General features: G+C 42.1%; 1 protein-coding gene across 9 annotated transcripts in view; it reads right to left on the minus strand.

Moving 5' to 3' along the window:
* usp48 (ubiquitin specific peptidase 48) overlaps positions 1-16617 on the minus strand; it is a 101622-nt gene that overhangs the window by 61161 nt on the left and 23844 nt on the right. For 8 of the 9 annotated variants that reach the window (XR_002427384.2, XM_021312775.2, XM_021312771.2 and 5 more), the window contains exons 10-15: positions 14119-14298; positions 13373-13510; positions 13049-13198; positions 10331-10531; positions 7161-7272; positions 6922-7058 (exon numbers count right to left, since the gene is read on the minus strand). Coding sequence is in view for 8 of the 9 variants with exons in the window: in XM_021312775.2 (XP_021168450.2) it covers positions 6922-7058; positions 7161-7272; positions 10331-10531; positions 13049-13198; positions 13373-13510; positions 14119-14298 (918 nt within the window). In the remaining variant the exon portion in view is untranslated. The remainder of the gene's footprint in view (positions 1-6921; positions 7059-7160; positions 7273-10330; positions 10532-13048; positions 13199-13372; positions 13511-14118; positions 14299-16617) is intronic. The other variant, XM_021312774.2, reaches the window with a different exon arrangement.

Here is a 16617-nt window from a genome sequence, read left to right on the forward strand (position 1 = left end):
GCTCAGTTCTATTGTTCTGGGTTTGTCTTTAGTCTTTTGTGTTTTGTTTCTGAATTCTAGTTTTACCTTAGATTTTCTGTTTGTGTTCTTTTTTCTAGTTTTAGTTATCTAGTTGTTTATTAGTTGAGCTGCCCCTGCCCTCGTCTCCCTGTTTGGCTTAGTCTCATAGTTTACTTTAGGTTTTGGTCCCCTTCCTAGTGTTCTGGTTTGTTTCGGTTTCCTAGCTGTAGTCCCTGTAGTTCTTGTTTGGCCAGTAGTTTTCTATTTTTCCCTGTGGATCCCTGTCTAGTTTGTCAATTCAGGTCTTAGTTTCGTATCTGCTCTTAGTTTTGTTGTTTTATCCCCTTAATGTCTGTGTCATAGTTCCTGCGCTGTCTGGGTTCCTGCGCTGTCTGGGTTTCTGCGCTCTAAAGAGGTTCCCTGCGCTCTAAGGAGGTTCCCTGCGCTCTTAAAGGTTCCCTGCGCTCTAAAGAGTCTCTACACCCTTAGTTCCCCTGTTTAGTTAGTTTGATGTTTCCGAGCCCCATTAGTTTCATTTTAGACTTCCCTGTTTCTTTTTATTTCCTTGTTGTGCCCTGGTTTAGTTCGGTTAGTCCCCTTTAGTCCTCTGATTCCGTTTAGTTTGGCATCCCAAGGTCTCTGGTTTCCGATCACCTTTTTCTGTTTTCTTCCCCTCCCCAGGAGGTGGCGCCAGAGCCCTCCAACGCACCTTTATGCCGGCTGAGCCCTCTGGTCCTCTCGGCCTGTCGCTGCCCAGTTTAGGTACCGCTGCCAGAGCCCTCCGACGTTCATTAATCGTCGGCTGTGCCCTCTGGTGTACCCGGTCAGTCGCTGCCCAGCATACGCAGGTCGCCACCAGAGCCCTCCGGCGCTTCTGTGTCGTCGTCTGTGCCCTCTGGTGTACCTGGTCAGTTGCTGCCCAGCGCATGCTTGTCGCTGCCAGAGCCCTCCGGTGCATCCGTGTCACCGTGTGTGCCCTCTGGCGCGCCTGGCCTGTTGCTGCCTAGTTCCTGGTGTTTAGGTTTTTCTTGGTTTCTCGGCGTGTTTAGACGCCCTCCGTTCTTGGTTCCCCGGCGTGTTAGGACGCCCTCTGACTCCTAGTGCTTGGTTTTCGTGTTCCCGGCGTGTTAGGACGCCCTCTGACTCCTAGTCTTTAGATTTCTTCTTCCCGGCGTGTTAGGACGCCCTCTGGTCCCTGGTATTTTGTAGAAATTCCCCTCAAGCCCCGGCAATTTCTTCCCTTGCGCCTCGGTGTTTCCCTCACGCCCTGGCGATCTTTCCCTAGCGCCCCGGCGTTTTCCTTCACGCCCCGGCGAACTTCTCCCTTGCGCCCCGGCGGTTCCCTCACGCCCTGGCGAACTTCTCCCTTGCGCCCCGGCGGTTCCCTCACGCCCCAGCGATCTCGTCCCTTGGGCCCCAGCGTTTCCCTCACGCTCCGGCGGTGTCTTCCCTTGGCGTTTCCACACGCCCGTCCCTCTCCCTTGGCGTTTCCACACGCCCGTTCCTCTCCCTTGGCGTTTCCATACGCCCGTTCCTTCCCTTGCCGTTTCCGCACGCCCGTTCTTTCCCTTGGCGTTTCTGTACGTTAGTTGTGCCCCAGCGTTTCCTTGCGCTGTTGAGCCCTAACGTATCAGTCCGCCTGTCCTTCCCCCCTTGGCGTTTCCATACGCCCGTTCCTTCCCCTTGGCGTTTCCGTACGCCTGTTCATTTCCTTGGGGTTTCCGTACGCCCGTTCTTTGCCCTTGGCGTTTCCGCACGCCCGTTCTTTCCCCCGGCGTCCTTACGCTGTTGAGCCCTAACGTATCAGTCCGCCTGTCCTTCCCCCCTCTGGCGTTTCCATATGCCTGTTCCTTTCCTTGGCGTTTCCGCACGCCCGTTCTTTCCCTCGGCGTTTCTGTACGTTAGTTGTGCCCCAGCGTTTCCTTGCGCTGTTGAGCCCTGACGTGTCAGTCCGCCTGTCCTTCCCCCCTTGGCGTTTCCATACGCCCGTTCCTTCCCTTTGGCGTCGTGTACGCCCGTTCCTTCCCTTTAGCGCTGCCGTTGGCCCGTGCCTCCCCTTTGGCGCTGTCGTGCGCCCGTTCCTTCCCTTTTGGCGCTGTCGTGCGCCCGTTCTTTCCCTCTGGCGTTGTGTGCGCCCGTTCCTTCCCTTTGGCGCTGTGTTGCGCTCGCTCTTCCCCTGGCGCTGTCAAGCGCCCGTACCTTTCCCTGATGTGCCGCACCCTGGTTGTGCTCTGGCACGTCTGTGTTCTCTTGGCCCCTTTGGTTCCTCCGTGTCTCTTGGCCCCTTTGGTTCCTCCGTGTCTCTTGGCCCCTTTGGTTCCTCCGTGTCTCTTGGCCCCTTTGGTTCCTCCGTGTCTCTTGCCCCCTTTGGTTCCTCCGTGTCTCATGGCCCCTTTGGTTCCCCAGTGTTCTCTAGCTCCCTTGGTTCCCCAGTGTTCTTGGCCCCTTTGGTTCCTCCGTGTCTCTTGGCCCCTTTGGTTCCTCCGTGTCTCTTGGCCCCTTTGGTTCCTCCGTGTCTCTTGGCCCCTTTGGTTCCTCAGTGTCTCTTGGCCCCTTTGGTTCCTCAGTGTCTCTTGGCCCCTTTGGTTCCTCAGTGTCTCTTGGCCCCTTTGGTTCCTCCGTGTCTCTTGGCCCCTTTGGTTCCTCCGTGTCTCTTGGCCCCTTTGGGTCCTCCGTGTCTCTTGGCCCCTTTGGTTCCTCCGTGTCTCTTGGCCCCTTTGGTTCCTCCGTGTCTCTTGGCCCCTTTGGTTCCCCAGTGTTCTCTAGCCCCTTGGTTCCCCAGTGTTCTCTAGCCCCTTGGTTCCCCCAGTGTTCTCTAGCTCCCTTGGATCCCCCAGTGTTCTCTAGCTCCCTTGGATCCCCCAGTGTTCTCTAGCTCCCTTGGATCCCCCAGTGTTCTCTAGCTCCCTTGGATCCCCCAGTGTTCTCTAGCTCCCTTGGATCCCCCAGTGTTCTCTAGCTCCCTTGGATCCCCCAGTGTTCTCTAGCTCCCTTGGTTCCCCAGTGTTCTCTAGCTCCCTTGGTTCCCCAGTGTTCTCTAGCTCCCTTGGTTCACCAGTGTTCTCTAGCTCCCTTGGTTCCCCAGTGTTCTCTAGCTCCCTTGGTTCCCCAGTGTTCTCTAGCTCCCTTGGTTCCCCAGTGTTCTCTAGCTCCCTTGGTTCCCCAGTGTTCTCTAGCTCCCTTGGTTCCCCAGTGTTCTTGACCTTTTGGTTCCTTAGTTTCTCGTTTTTGACTCGGATTTAAATAGCTTTGCCCACCTTACTTAAATGAGCTTCTCCTTCACCTTTACACCCCTGCTTGCTCATTCACATCTGCTGACCAACTGCTCAGTCATTCACAGTTCTGAGCAGAAGCTAAGAGAGAACAGGGCATTTTTTATTGGGGCCCCTAAGTTATAGAATGACTTACCTTTGTACATTTGACAGGCCACTCCACTGTCCAGTTTTAAAACCTGTCTTATAAATTATTTTTACTCATTGGCCTTCAACCTTGCTGAGATTTTATCTTTCTCAATTTTTCTTGGTACTCGTATTTCTGCTGTGCCGGCTGGTTCTATTATGTTTGATATTAAGTTTTTATTATAATAATTATTATTGTTATTATTGTTGTTGTTTTAAACTGTTGAGTCTTTATCCAAGTCATTTTATCAAATGTTATTTTGTTTTAACTCGTGTTAAAGTGGCATTTAAATAATGATGACAGTGATGATGATTATGATCACAAGAAACTTTTGCATCATCTTCCGAGCGAGCGGACAAACCATAGACTGCGTATTAAATATTATGTCTACGGGAGAAACAGCCGAGCGAGCGCACAGCTGGTGTTGAGTGTGGAGCAGCAGGTCGAGCGCGTCAACAGACACGGAACCGAGCGCGAGGCTAGTGGGTTGAGAAGAGTTTATCAGAGTTGAGCGCGTGCGTGATGTTTAAACGCTGAATACCTGTCTCATTGTGCACTCAAACAAAAGACACAAATATCGCTCCGGAAGTTGGTATACGCAACGGTGACCGAAAAATAAGTGGGTATACGCCGTATACCCGCACACACCCTGGACTACACCACTGCCTGTCTGACTTCATGTGAGACCGTAAAGCATTGACACCCATTGTGCAAAGCTGAATTTTTTTTACAAACACGCCAAAATCCTTCGTCATCTTTACTGTCGATAGGCTACAGCCATGTCCCGATTTCCTCTTTTTCCACTCACTTTTGTTGAAATGTGCATTTTCCCATTCTCTAGCTCTTTCTCTGCCTCAAGCTTCTTTTCCGAACATCTTAAAAACATATGGGTTTACGATCAACCGGAAGCAGTTCTGCGCAAACACGCGGAATCAGTTATATCTGATCTGAGATCTGTTGAGTAGGACAAGATGTTGTTATCCCAATTGATACCTAAGGCACCGACGAGACACTGTGGCCATCAAGTGGGTGATGGCATCCATTGGGTTCTCAAGTGGGCGCCCTCCTTCTTGAGTGTTTCGCTGATAGGCCCACGACACCTCCCCAGAGAGTTCAGCAGTGAATCCCAGCGTCCCAGGTTCACTCCCATCAACCATCACACACTTGAGCCCCAGGCCAGGTCCTTCCTGTAATATATCTGACGAAACTGTTTTAATGAACGTATTTTTTTAAGAAAAAATAATGCCACCGATAATCACATTGAATGACTTTTAATGCCAATCAAGGCCTTCATTTAAAAAAAAAAATGTAATGACTTTTAATGCTTTTTAAAGACCGGCGGAAACCCTGCAGGTGAGCCTGGTGGGGAAGACTGTTGTGTTACAGCCACTGTGGCTGCATTATTATTCGGCCAAATAGTACTGTAGTTTTTCATCACTATGGCCCATACCTCATTAGGTTAATTTACATAAATGGACCCTAGATAATGGAAACAGGAAAACCCAAAAGCCCTAGGTATTCGTTTACTGGGGTAATACAAAGCCTGGGGCTTTCAATGGAAAAAGGACTTATGTGACTAGTGTTTCAGAACATCAAGCAAGTTTAAATACTAGTCAAAGACAAAACAAGTCGGCTCTCCAGGGAAGGTTCACCACTGTTCCATGTTTTCACCATCTGTGGATAATGGCTCTAACTGTGGTTCACTGGAGTCTCAAAGCTTTAAAAATGGCTTTGGAACCCTTTCCAGACTGACAGACCTCAATGACTCAATTCTCATTTGTTCGTAAATTTCTTTGGATCTCAGCATGATGTCTAGCTTTTGAGGATCTTCTGCTGTTCTTCACTTTGTCAAGCAGGTCCTATTCAAGTGATTTCCTGATTGAGAACAGGCAGTAATCAGGTCTGGGTGTGGCAAGAGAAGGTGAACTGAGGTGTGATAAACCACAGATGTGTTGGGAAATCCCGTTTTCATACAGGACCATGTAGATTTAGATTTTTCCCCTTAAAGTTGTAGTAGGGAGTTTTTGAACAAGCTTGCTCTCTGCTTCGCTGGAGCCCTTTCTCCACAGCTCCACGGCAGAACCTGCCATGCTACTACAATGTTTACCTGTCTTTGTTTTCTGAGCAGGTGCCACTCCAAAAATTGGCAATTTTCCTGGAAAGTTTCTCCACCATTTCTCAGCACAGCTGCAGAGAAATGATTGCTGCAGCCTGCAGCCCAGCAGCAATCTTGAGCTTGAATGCAGTGCTGTGTGGGGCAGGGGCTGTGAGCAGTGCATACAAAAGAGTGAGTGACGTTGCTAACAACCAATCAGACCCAGTCATTCCACCTATTTATTTTACTGTCAAGACATAGCGACAGTTTTAACAGATATGTAAAAAATGAATGTACACAAAAGTTACCTAATGCAGCTTTAATAATAAAAACTTTCATTTGTCATATTTTGCGTTTACTTGTGTTGTCTTTGACTAAGATTTAAATTTGTTTTGAAACACTTGTGTGTAAAAAATTTGAACTCAGGAAGTGTCTGGACTTGCCATACAGAAATACAAAATCTTAATTGAACACATCTTGCTTGTGATTATGATCTCTGCATGTGGGGCAGTTTACGTAAAGGCTAAGCTAAGGTTAGTATTGTTACGCCAGTTCAGATGTGACAGCCTGCATTAGTTCAGGATGTGACAGACTGCATTTCCCATGATGCAATGTGGTGAAAATGGCCACCAACTCCCATCATGCAACACGGCCCAAAATGGCCGCCGCCCCTAACAACGGTTGACAGATAACGTTACTACAGGGAAGGTATTTACTGAAACAATGAATTGCCTTTGGTTCAATAAAGCAACAACTTGTGCAATAGAAATCGTTGTGTTCATTCCAATTCACAGTTGCATGGTATTTCAGAAAATAGAGTTACCACTTTTCGTGTTTAACATCTGACATTAAAACAGAGACAATATCATTGGATTGGTAATAAGGAATAAGGATTTAAACTCTAATTGCAGTTATATTGGGGTCTCATAGCTTGCTGGATAAATCTCTTCGGTCAGGAGCTGATCGGATAATCTTGTTCCGGCATAAATGAGTTCATAACAGCTAATTAATAAATGCATTAGTGTTATAAATTATTACAAGCTTACCGCTGGTATCACCACCATTTGAGTCATATTTTGTTAAAGTTACTATTTGAGTTTGAATGACCTATTATTACAAATTATAATACCAAATTCTAATTAATAATAATACAAATAATCATAATCAAACAGCCTCTGGCATAACAACATCTTTACTCTCAGTTTTAGTATTACTGTGATAATTCTGCATGTACCATGTTTTCAGGCAGTTAGTGTTTATTTTATGTGGAAAAACCATTGAAGAAGGGTTGTTCAACTCCTCCACAAACTAAATGCAGAAAGGTGTTTGGTTAGCTTGACACTTCCTGATTTTAGTTTGGCTAACAGTTAACTGAAAAGGATCTAATATGTATTAAAAGTCAAGAGAAGCGGTCTGCCTAAACTTACTGTTGTTAGTGTATGGTCCCTGGCCATTGGTCTGGCCATTGCTGTGTCTGGATTCATGATCATCTTCTTCTAGTTGTTCCAAAGCCAACTGCCTCCAGCTACGCAAAGATGCCTTGCCCACCCAGTAGCCCTCACTACTAAAACACACATAATGATATGAAGATAAAGGATAGCATTACATTATGTCACATGAACCTAACGTGATTATACTTTATGTGTTTCAACAGCTTTTTTGTTACCTGGGCATGCGTTTTACTAGATTTGAAATTTCCTTGTAGTCTTCATCAAGTTGCTTTTTTAGCCGCAGAACCCTGCATCGCTCGCTGACGCAGTCTCTACACAGAGAGGAACCTGACAAAAAACAAAAAAACTTAACATTCAGATCTCTATACAATTATTTTTCTCTGACATCAAACAAGATAAGCTACCTAAATATTGGCTAAAGACTTTTTATTCTTTTCCGAACTTCACAAATTTAGATGATATATCCTGATGCAGCTCAACATTCCAGGTAGAAAAATACCAAAAAGGATTGAATAGGTCCTCTAAATGGGTTCTTATTTGCTGAAACATTTCGTCTCTTCAAAAAGAGACTTCATCAGTTTGAAGAGTTAAAGGTAAACTCTTCAAACTTATTGTACTCTTCGGACTATAAGGCGCACTTAAAATCCTTAATTTTTCTCCAAAATGGATGGTGCGTTTTATAATCCGGTGCGTCTTATATATGATTACTGTTGTACTTACTGCCTGATTTTATGTGATACAATACGCTCACAAATCTGTTAAAATGTTTAAGTATGACTTTGGCAAGCAATGAAGCCGCTCCACTCAATGGATATTCTGAGCATTACGGTACACTGTGTCATTACCTGATCGGCCCTCTGAGCAGTCTACAAGACTGCCTGAATGTAATGTCTAAACTGGAAGAGCATCTATGTAAGGCAGCCCTCGTCGGAGTACGCACTAGCAACAATAAATCAAGTAAGTTAATTCAATATAAAATTTACGTTTATTTTGGCTTTATGTTAGAAACAGGGCAGTGTAGTCGAACTACTCTGTCCTCCCAACACAGATGGATACCATACCATACCATCTTTATTTATAAAGGGCTTAAAAAAAGCCAAAAAGTTCCTGAAGAAGTTTACGGCTGTATTATTCATAAAGAATCCTAAGACTAATGCCCATTTTGGCCCGGCTAAACCTGGCCGGGCTCTACTTGGCTCCGCACACTTTGCGAACATTTCGATTACAGTTTTTCAAACTGGGCTGGCTTTTTTCATCCCTCCTCAGGAAGTAGTATGGTGAGAGCTCATAGGGCTGAAATGTGATGTGAGGAGACTGCTGTTTACTGATTGGCCATGGGACAAGGAGAAACAAGGTTTTCCCAGACAAAAAAATTGCAGTGAAAAGTTAAACTGAAAACTTATGACATTAATATTAAAGCAGCACCGTGTGACGTTTAGCCACTAGGGGCCCTAGATCTGTAACTTCCAGGTTTAGCACCCCTGAAGACCACTGACAAAAATGCACCGTTGCAAAATGAATGTGTTCCTCTGTGTTTTGGAATCTAATAGCAGACCACTTTGGACCAGCAGATTGAGAAGTTAATTATATATTATCATCAGTTTTAAAGACAAGACCACATTCATCCCTCTAAATTAAATCCTGCATCAGAAAAAATATATCTGATGGGCTAAGTGTTTTGTTTTGTTGTTACCACAGCCTGCAAGGGGCCTCCATATGCTCCAAGTGCATAAATGACCTGAAAAATTATTTAGTATATATCAAATTAAACACTTGGGTCAAAATACCTTGCTGATTTAGGATCCACTATGAACAAACCGAAAAATGATTTTACTAAAACACGGAACAATTTTACTATTTACAAACCATGATACACGCTAGAAGCAAACAAAAGAAAAAGGACACTTCAGCTTTCTCTACACAGATGGGCGTGCTAGATTTAATAACCTAACTCAGATCTACAGTCTTAGCTAGTATTTCTCAGATTTTATACATACATACTATTAAGTTATGTCTCTAAAGAGTATTTGGTTCAAAAATTTGTTCATGACTGTTTATCCCAACACTGTGTGCGTGAAGAGGGAGGAGACAGCGGGCAGCAGTCTGCTGCAGCAGATCTAACCCAAAGAGCACTCCACCAAATCAGCCCAGCACAAATATTCAATATCCAACATATAAAAATAATTTCACAGCCGTCAAAAGTCCTTTTTGCGCTTTAAAGTCCTGACCGCTGTTCATGCCATGGCTGAGGCAAAACAGAGCTTTCTCCCGCTTTGCACCCAATACTGACACCTTTTCTAACTTCAAGTCTAAACTCAAAGCCCATCTGTTCAAGAATGCCTAATCACTACAATTGGCAGTTAATTGAAACTTCTTAATGTGTGTTGCTTTTATCAGGATTTGCTGTTGATGTATTGTTGAATTTGTAGTGTCCTTGGGTGCTCTGAAAAGTGCTTTCAAATAAAATATATTATTAATATTATGATTTTATCCTTGAAACATATTCAAGATTCCTTGAATATACAATGATTTGCATACAATGATACAAACATTGCTTTTTTATATATTTTTATAATATTTTTTTGTTTTATTTGTGGTTTATTTATAATGCGCATCATACTACGAGAGAATTTGCAGTCTACACTTCATCTCCGGTAAATACAACTTAATTCTGCTCTATTCATTGTTCTACTTAAATAGCGGCGGAGGGGAGGTAGCGATCGCTACACGGGCCGGAGAAGCCGCTGTTGCTGCTGTAGCGATCGTTACACTGGCCGGAGAGCCGCCGCTGTCTGAAGCAGCAGACAGCAGCGGCTCTCCGGCCCGTGTAGCGATCGCTACACGGGCCGGAGAGCCGCTGTTGTTGTTGTAGCCGCCGCTGTCTGGAGCGGCACCTGCTTCCTGCTGCTCCAGACAGCAGCGGCTCTCCGGCCCGTGTAACGATCGCCACCTCCCCTCCGCCCGTTCACGGGCGCTAGTACTTATGTGTTTACGCTGCAATGTCGCCGACACCCCCACCCATTTTAACAAGACAAAAACACCTAAATAATCCGTAGTGAGTGATGTTTTTTTAACCTACCGGCCTATCCAATCTAATCGGGTAATTTCTCTCTATTGATTACAAAGAGAGCAGTTGTGTTTTTTTGGTTTGTTTCTTGTATCAACCAATCACAGCTCTTAGAAGACAGCCTATTTAACCTATCTAATCACTAAGATAAAAAATTCTGTGCTCTCCTTACTCAAAGTCGCTCTCAGCAGCATCTGAATCACTCTGAAGCTAAGACTTCTTCACAAGATTTTTAGGCTAAAATAGGAGCTCTCTGAGAGGACTTTGTGAATACGGGCACTGGATTTTAGTTTAGACCAAACACTTTGCATCACTAACCATCAAGTCTTGGCCCACCCCCGTAGCGTTCATACAGGAGTTTTGCAGCTTGCAGCGAAACCCTCTTGATTTCTCCCATCTTGTCTGGGTGCAGTTTTCCATGAGAACAAAGAAAGATGGAGGTATCAATTTCTTTTGTTGCAGTTGAGTCGTCAAGCCATTTCTTCAGCCAGTCCAGGGGAATAAATTCATATGGTTCTCCTATAGAGGGAAAGCATAGAAACACATAAAGCATTAAGAGAACAATCCAGGCAATATTTGTTCTAAAATATCCTTCTCTGTGCACTAACTCTGACGCATAGCTCCAAAACAAACTGTTTTGGATTTAGCATTTTAGGGATGGGCATTTTTAAAGTTATACTGCTCAAACTTACTGGTAAGTGTTTGATTATTATCCAAAGAAATAATTGATATGAACAACTTAGAACTTTAAATCAGCAAGAGCTAATCGTACTGACCAGTTTATGATCTAGTACTATTTTGTAGTTTTCTTCCAAGTTATAAAACACAAAAAATTATGTTCATGTAGCCAACAGGAGGAATTGAGTGAAAATAATCTATTTATAAGTCCTGCCATACACAGAAAAAACTCTGATAGAAGCATGTATATGTTTGCCGTTGCTAATTCTTCTGCTATGGGTTTTTTGAGTATGTTTCACCCCAACGAAAATCACAGCTAAAACTGGATCAAAGGTCACAAGCATCATCTTAGTTTTCCTAAGACCGATAATGAGGCTCAACCATTGCTTAAAGTGACTTTCAATTAATTATAAGTTATATTCAAAAGTCAGCAGCACAAACAGTACTCCGTTATCTGCCATTATTGATATTTTCTTCTGTATTTTTTATTGAAGGTAGCCATTATGCTGTGCATGTGTGCATTCCTTTCTATTGATTTCTGTCATACTGCGCATGAGCCTTGCAAGAAAAATTCCAGTTTTCCTGTTTACACGACAAAGAGACCAGGACATCATTACACTTTGGAACACGTTTTCAAATTGTCCCATTGTCAGAGAAAACAGTTAGCGCTGTCATGTGAATGAACAGCAAAACTGCAACCAAACTTTTCCATTTTTGATCAGAAAATGTTGTGTAAACGGGGCCTTAGGTTTCATGCTCTGGGAGGGGTCAGTAGATATGGAGGATAATCTCACTGGAATAAAATCCCAGTGAGATAATCCAGTGAGATGCAAACTTGCACAGTGTATGTATGCAAGTTTGCAGCACTTTCTCTTGCTCCAGCAAAAGTATGTTTAGTTTTGGATCCATGTGCTACAACCATCCATTTTAAGAATAACCTTTATGAAGTACCAACTCTGACAGACTTAAAAATACATAAGCAAATAAATGCTCAGTAAATGTACATTTTGTATACTTATAGAAATGTAAAAAGAACAGGCAGAAATAAATAGAATTTAAGAAAAAACATAGGGTAAAAAAATACAAAAGAACAAAACAGACAAAAATATTAAAACAAACAGAAATAAATACATGTAAAAATAAGTAATGAATAAATAATTAATAAATCAAAACAGAAAATAAATAAATTAGGTAATTATCACAAAGGTGAATAAGGAAAGAAGCTAATTAAAAGAGATATACATTTGTTTTTTGTATAATTTAATTACTGCATACATTTATTTATTTACTGTATTTCTGTTCATTTAATTGTATTATTAATTTAATCAGCATTTAAATAGTTCTGTATTTATTTTTAAATCTGTCAAAGTTGGTCCTCCATTAACCTTGGGCAATACGTGGAATATAACAGATGGCTCTTGTGGAGACAAGGCTGCATGACCAAGAGATGAGGAAACAGTGGAAAATGGTGTTTGTAGGATTCGGAGTGCTTGGAGACAGAGGCTGGGCAGCAGGGGAAAAAAACATAACTGTAGTTAAAAACGACATATTTACATGGAGTTGATTTAACTAATATTTGAAGATTTTTCAGTTCACTACTCACAAAAGGTTATGGATATTTGGCTTTCTAATAGAATTCTCACATTGTACCAAAAATGTAATATATTCTTTACAGGTAAAATAAATTAGACATCTTAATTTTTGAATGGGACTGTCCAATTGTTCAGTGTTTTAGTACTTATTGCACTCACAATAATTACTAAACAATTGGGTACCTCAAAAGGAACATATTGCACTTTCTCCAGACCTGAATCTCATTACCAACCTAGGGAATAAACTAAGTTGTTGTGAAGAGGGCTGTAACCCTTCAACACAGAACCTCAATGAAGACCTTTAAGAAGAGCAAAATGCTAAGCCTCAACAGACAATAATTGAGGCTCAAGGACATATCACGTTACTGAGACAAACATTTTGCTCCTGTTGTATACCCAAAAACATTTGCTTCAAGACATTTATGAGAAAAATATATGACCAATGATACATCTAGTAAAACTCCAGACTTTCATGATACACTATCATTACAGTATGAACGCTGATATTTTTCATACAGAACTTGAATATTCTAACTTTTCGTGAATAGTGTATGGTAAGTGTTGTGGTAGATAATACTGTTTATGTATGACAGTATTCAGATGCAAATGTATATCAATTAATATTAGTATTGAAATATTATCCTCCATATGTTAGTCTTACTTTGTTTCTGTTATACTGCTCACATTTTTGATTTCTCCAAGCTCAGTCACAACCATTGTGTACACTTTCTGTGAAGTGGAGTCATAAAGGAATATTTTTACCAACCATCTTTTGCAGGTAAAAGGTCGTAGAGCTCTTTCACCTCTTCATGCTTGGCCCTGCCCTTATCCACACTCAGTTTTCTCATGTTGGCCATCTCCATGCACCACTCTTCGAATTTATGGTTATCTTGGTCTACCAATTTCTGAAGGAATGCTAATATCAAAGATACATAGAAAGGAACATCAGAAAACAAAGAAAATAAAACAAGATAAATTCTTGCTGCAAACAAAGTGAAAAACAAACAAAAAAAAAAACCTGTTTATGTCATGGCTGGGATTTTTGCTTAGGAGACAAATTTGCCACCAAAAGATGAGATCAGCTACTCACATGGGACTTCAACATTTGTCCTCAAGGAATCCGAGCTCTCCTCTTCCTGGAGTTTATACACCAGCATGTAGGCATTTCTAGAGCAGTGGTAGCCTTTACTGCATTTTGGTTTTCGTGATTGTGTTTTGCCAGTCTCAGCTACATAAAAAGAAAAGGAAACGAAAAGACGCAAAGAAAGAGTTTACATTTATCAACATGCACCCAATATCAATGTAGTCAGAAGTTTACATACACTCAACAATGGTGTAAGTATTTTTATTAATTTGCTATTTGATTATTTACCTTTGATCTGTTCAGGGTATGATAATACAACAAACAACTTCAATACATTCAATACATACCCTGACAGACTTAGAGTTTAAGTTATCTCGTAAGACTTGTTTTCATTTTATTTTACTTTGCATCTCGTTTTTTTCTCTTTTCTCATGAATGATTTCTTTCGTGATGGTTTTTGACATGTTTCACTTTGTTGTACAGCACCTTAGTCCCACCTAGTGGTTAAACTAGGACATGTCATTTAAATCCCATATTAAACAGGTTTGTAGGGTTTCCTTTTTTCACTTCTGGAATATTTCCAAAATTAGAAATATTTTTTCCAGGAGTGACGCTAAAAATCCTGACAACATTTGAGCTAGTCATTTTGTATTATCAGGTTTGTTATGAGAAAGTGTCTGGTCACAGGTCAAACTCTTGTCTGATGACACATTACAAAGAGTACTATGATTTTCAAGAATTGGGATACTCACCAATGTCCTCTTCGATACCAAGCTGGAGCTTCTTTCCTTCCATTTTTTCTATCTCTTCATCATTGAATTTGTACCAGTCACCAGTTAGAGCATCCTTCACATGGGCAATGTAGTGTCCAGAGTAGGCACTGATTCCTCGGTGGATTAGCACTGCACTTAGCTCGTAGACACATTTCTGGTCTGAGGAAACAGACAAATGAAGTATGGAATGACAACAGCAGAGTCTTTAATACCTTAGGTTCATCAACTGAACATATTTGTTATAAAAGGACAACAAGAATCTTTATTGTCATTTAAGCCGCAAGCAGCGATATGCAGCCCTTGCTGCTAAGCACCTCTCTGGCCTCTCAGGCCTCTTTCGCGACCGTGGGAGTACAGCTTTGTCGCCTAAGCTCCTCCTCATGACTCGCCTGCAGTTCCGCATACTGCAACCAGAAAGTACCACGAGCAAGCCTGCACAATCCCCTTAACCAGGCTTAGATGTGCTCTGGTGAGGAAATCTGGCTGAAATATGATGTTCCTGTTGGAAGCTGCGGTCACTTGATTGATAGCGAAGGATTAATAAAGACTTACTGTTCTGTTTTTAAAATGTTGCCTTAAATAATTATCTGATGTCAGTTAATATTTTATTTAATATCACATTTTGTTGTCACTTGCTCAGAATGCAGATAGATTACACATAACACGCAGAAATTATAAGACATAATGCTTTCACTTTTCACTTTTTTTTTGATTGCAACAATAACACATCCTGAGAAGCCTCAAGCATGCAAATAGTCCTTAGCATTCAATAAGATTCATGTTTGAGTCAAAAAAAACAGATAGCTGTTTACAGAAGATGTAAATCTTCTTCAGACTCTAGGGTCACTTGTGGAGTACCACAGGGCTCAGTCCTTGGGCCAGTTCTCTTTACTACATATATGCTTCTCATTGGTCAAATTATCAGACAGCATGGGATTAATTTCTATTAATATCTAATAGCTATATTTATCCATAAATCCTGATGAATCCAATCAATTACTTTGATTACAGGCATGTCTTGTTGATGACATCAAAACCTGGATGACTTTAAATGTCCTGCTTTTAAATTCTGACAAGACAGAAGATGTAATCCTTGGACCAGAGTCCTTAAAAATACACTTGTTCATCAATCACTTAATCTGAATGGCATTAAATTGGCCTCTGGTACTAAACTAAAAAACCTTAGTGTTATTTTTGACCAAGACATGTCATTAAAAAAAGTTCCACCATATATCAGAGCTTTGATTACCCCATATGTTCCTAACAGCACTTCGCTCTCAGTCTCCCGGTCTACTGGTGGTTCCTAGAGGCTCTAAATGTAGAAAGGGAGGCAGATCCTTTAGTTATCAGGCTCCTCTCCTGTGGAATACAAGTTTTGGTCCGTGAGGGAGACACCGTGTCTACTTTTAAGACTAGACTTAAAACTTTCCTTTTTGACAAAGCTTATAGTTAGAGTGGCTTAGGTTACCCTGAGCTATCATTGTAGTTAGGCTTAGTCTGCTGGAGGACATCAGGGTCTACTTTTCTCACTCTGCTGAGTTATCCTACTGTACTCCAATTTGCATTGTTGTTATTTCAACTTTTTGTTCTCTGTTATTTTTTTCTTCATAGAAAGTAAACCTGGTCTGAAGTTCTGTTAGCTGTGACATCATCCAGGGGAGACAGATCCTCTTCTATTACCATATAACATAGAAAGGATTCCTGGATCAATGTGTGCTTCTGTGCTTTTGTGTCTTTGCTGTATCTTCTCAAACCTCCAGTCGGTCAAAGGCAGATGAGCGTTCACACTGAGCCTGGTTCTGCTGGAGCTTTTCCTCCCTGTTAAAGGGGAGTTTTCCACTCCACTGTCGCTTCATGCATGCTCAGTATGAGGCATTGCTGCAAAGCCATCAACAATATAGATAGAGACATTTTCTGACTCCTGCTCGTTTTCTTCTCCTGGATCCATTACAATTCCCTCGTCTGTTGCCTCCGATTCCTCTCGCTCTCTCTTGGTTCCTCTCCTCCTTCATCACTAACTTTGACCTTAAATGTCAAACCTCACAGTTTCCCTGATTTCAGCCAATTGGACATATTTGCGAGAATGAATGAAGTTGAGGCCACAAGCTAGGGGCGCATGTACACTACAATGCGTAGAAGATAACTTCCTCTATATTTCATCTTAAAATGAAGCATAGAAGAAGACTTCTTCTAAATAAATAGATTTTCGTGTGAATACATTTTAGCATCACACTGCCCCCACTATGTTTGACTGTGGGGATGGAATTTTCGGGTGATGGGATGTTTTGAGTTTGCTTGCACCAAACATAGCGCTTGGTGGCCTAAAAGTTAAATTTGAGTGTTATCTACCCAGAGTACCTTCCTCCATAGATTTGGGGAGTCACTCACATGCCTTTAGGCAAACCCAAACGTGCCTTCTTATTTTAATACCAAGTAATAGCTATTTTTCTGGCCACCCCTACATCAAGCCCAGCTCTA

This window comes from Fundulus heteroclitus, chromosome 20 (assembly GCF_011125445.2).
Source record: "Fundulus heteroclitus isolate FHET01 chromosome 20, MU-UCD_Fhet_4.1, whole genome shotgun sequence".
NCBI classification, from domain to species: Eukaryota; Metazoa; Chordata; class Actinopteri; order Cyprinodontiformes; family Fundulidae; genus Fundulus; species Fundulus heteroclitus.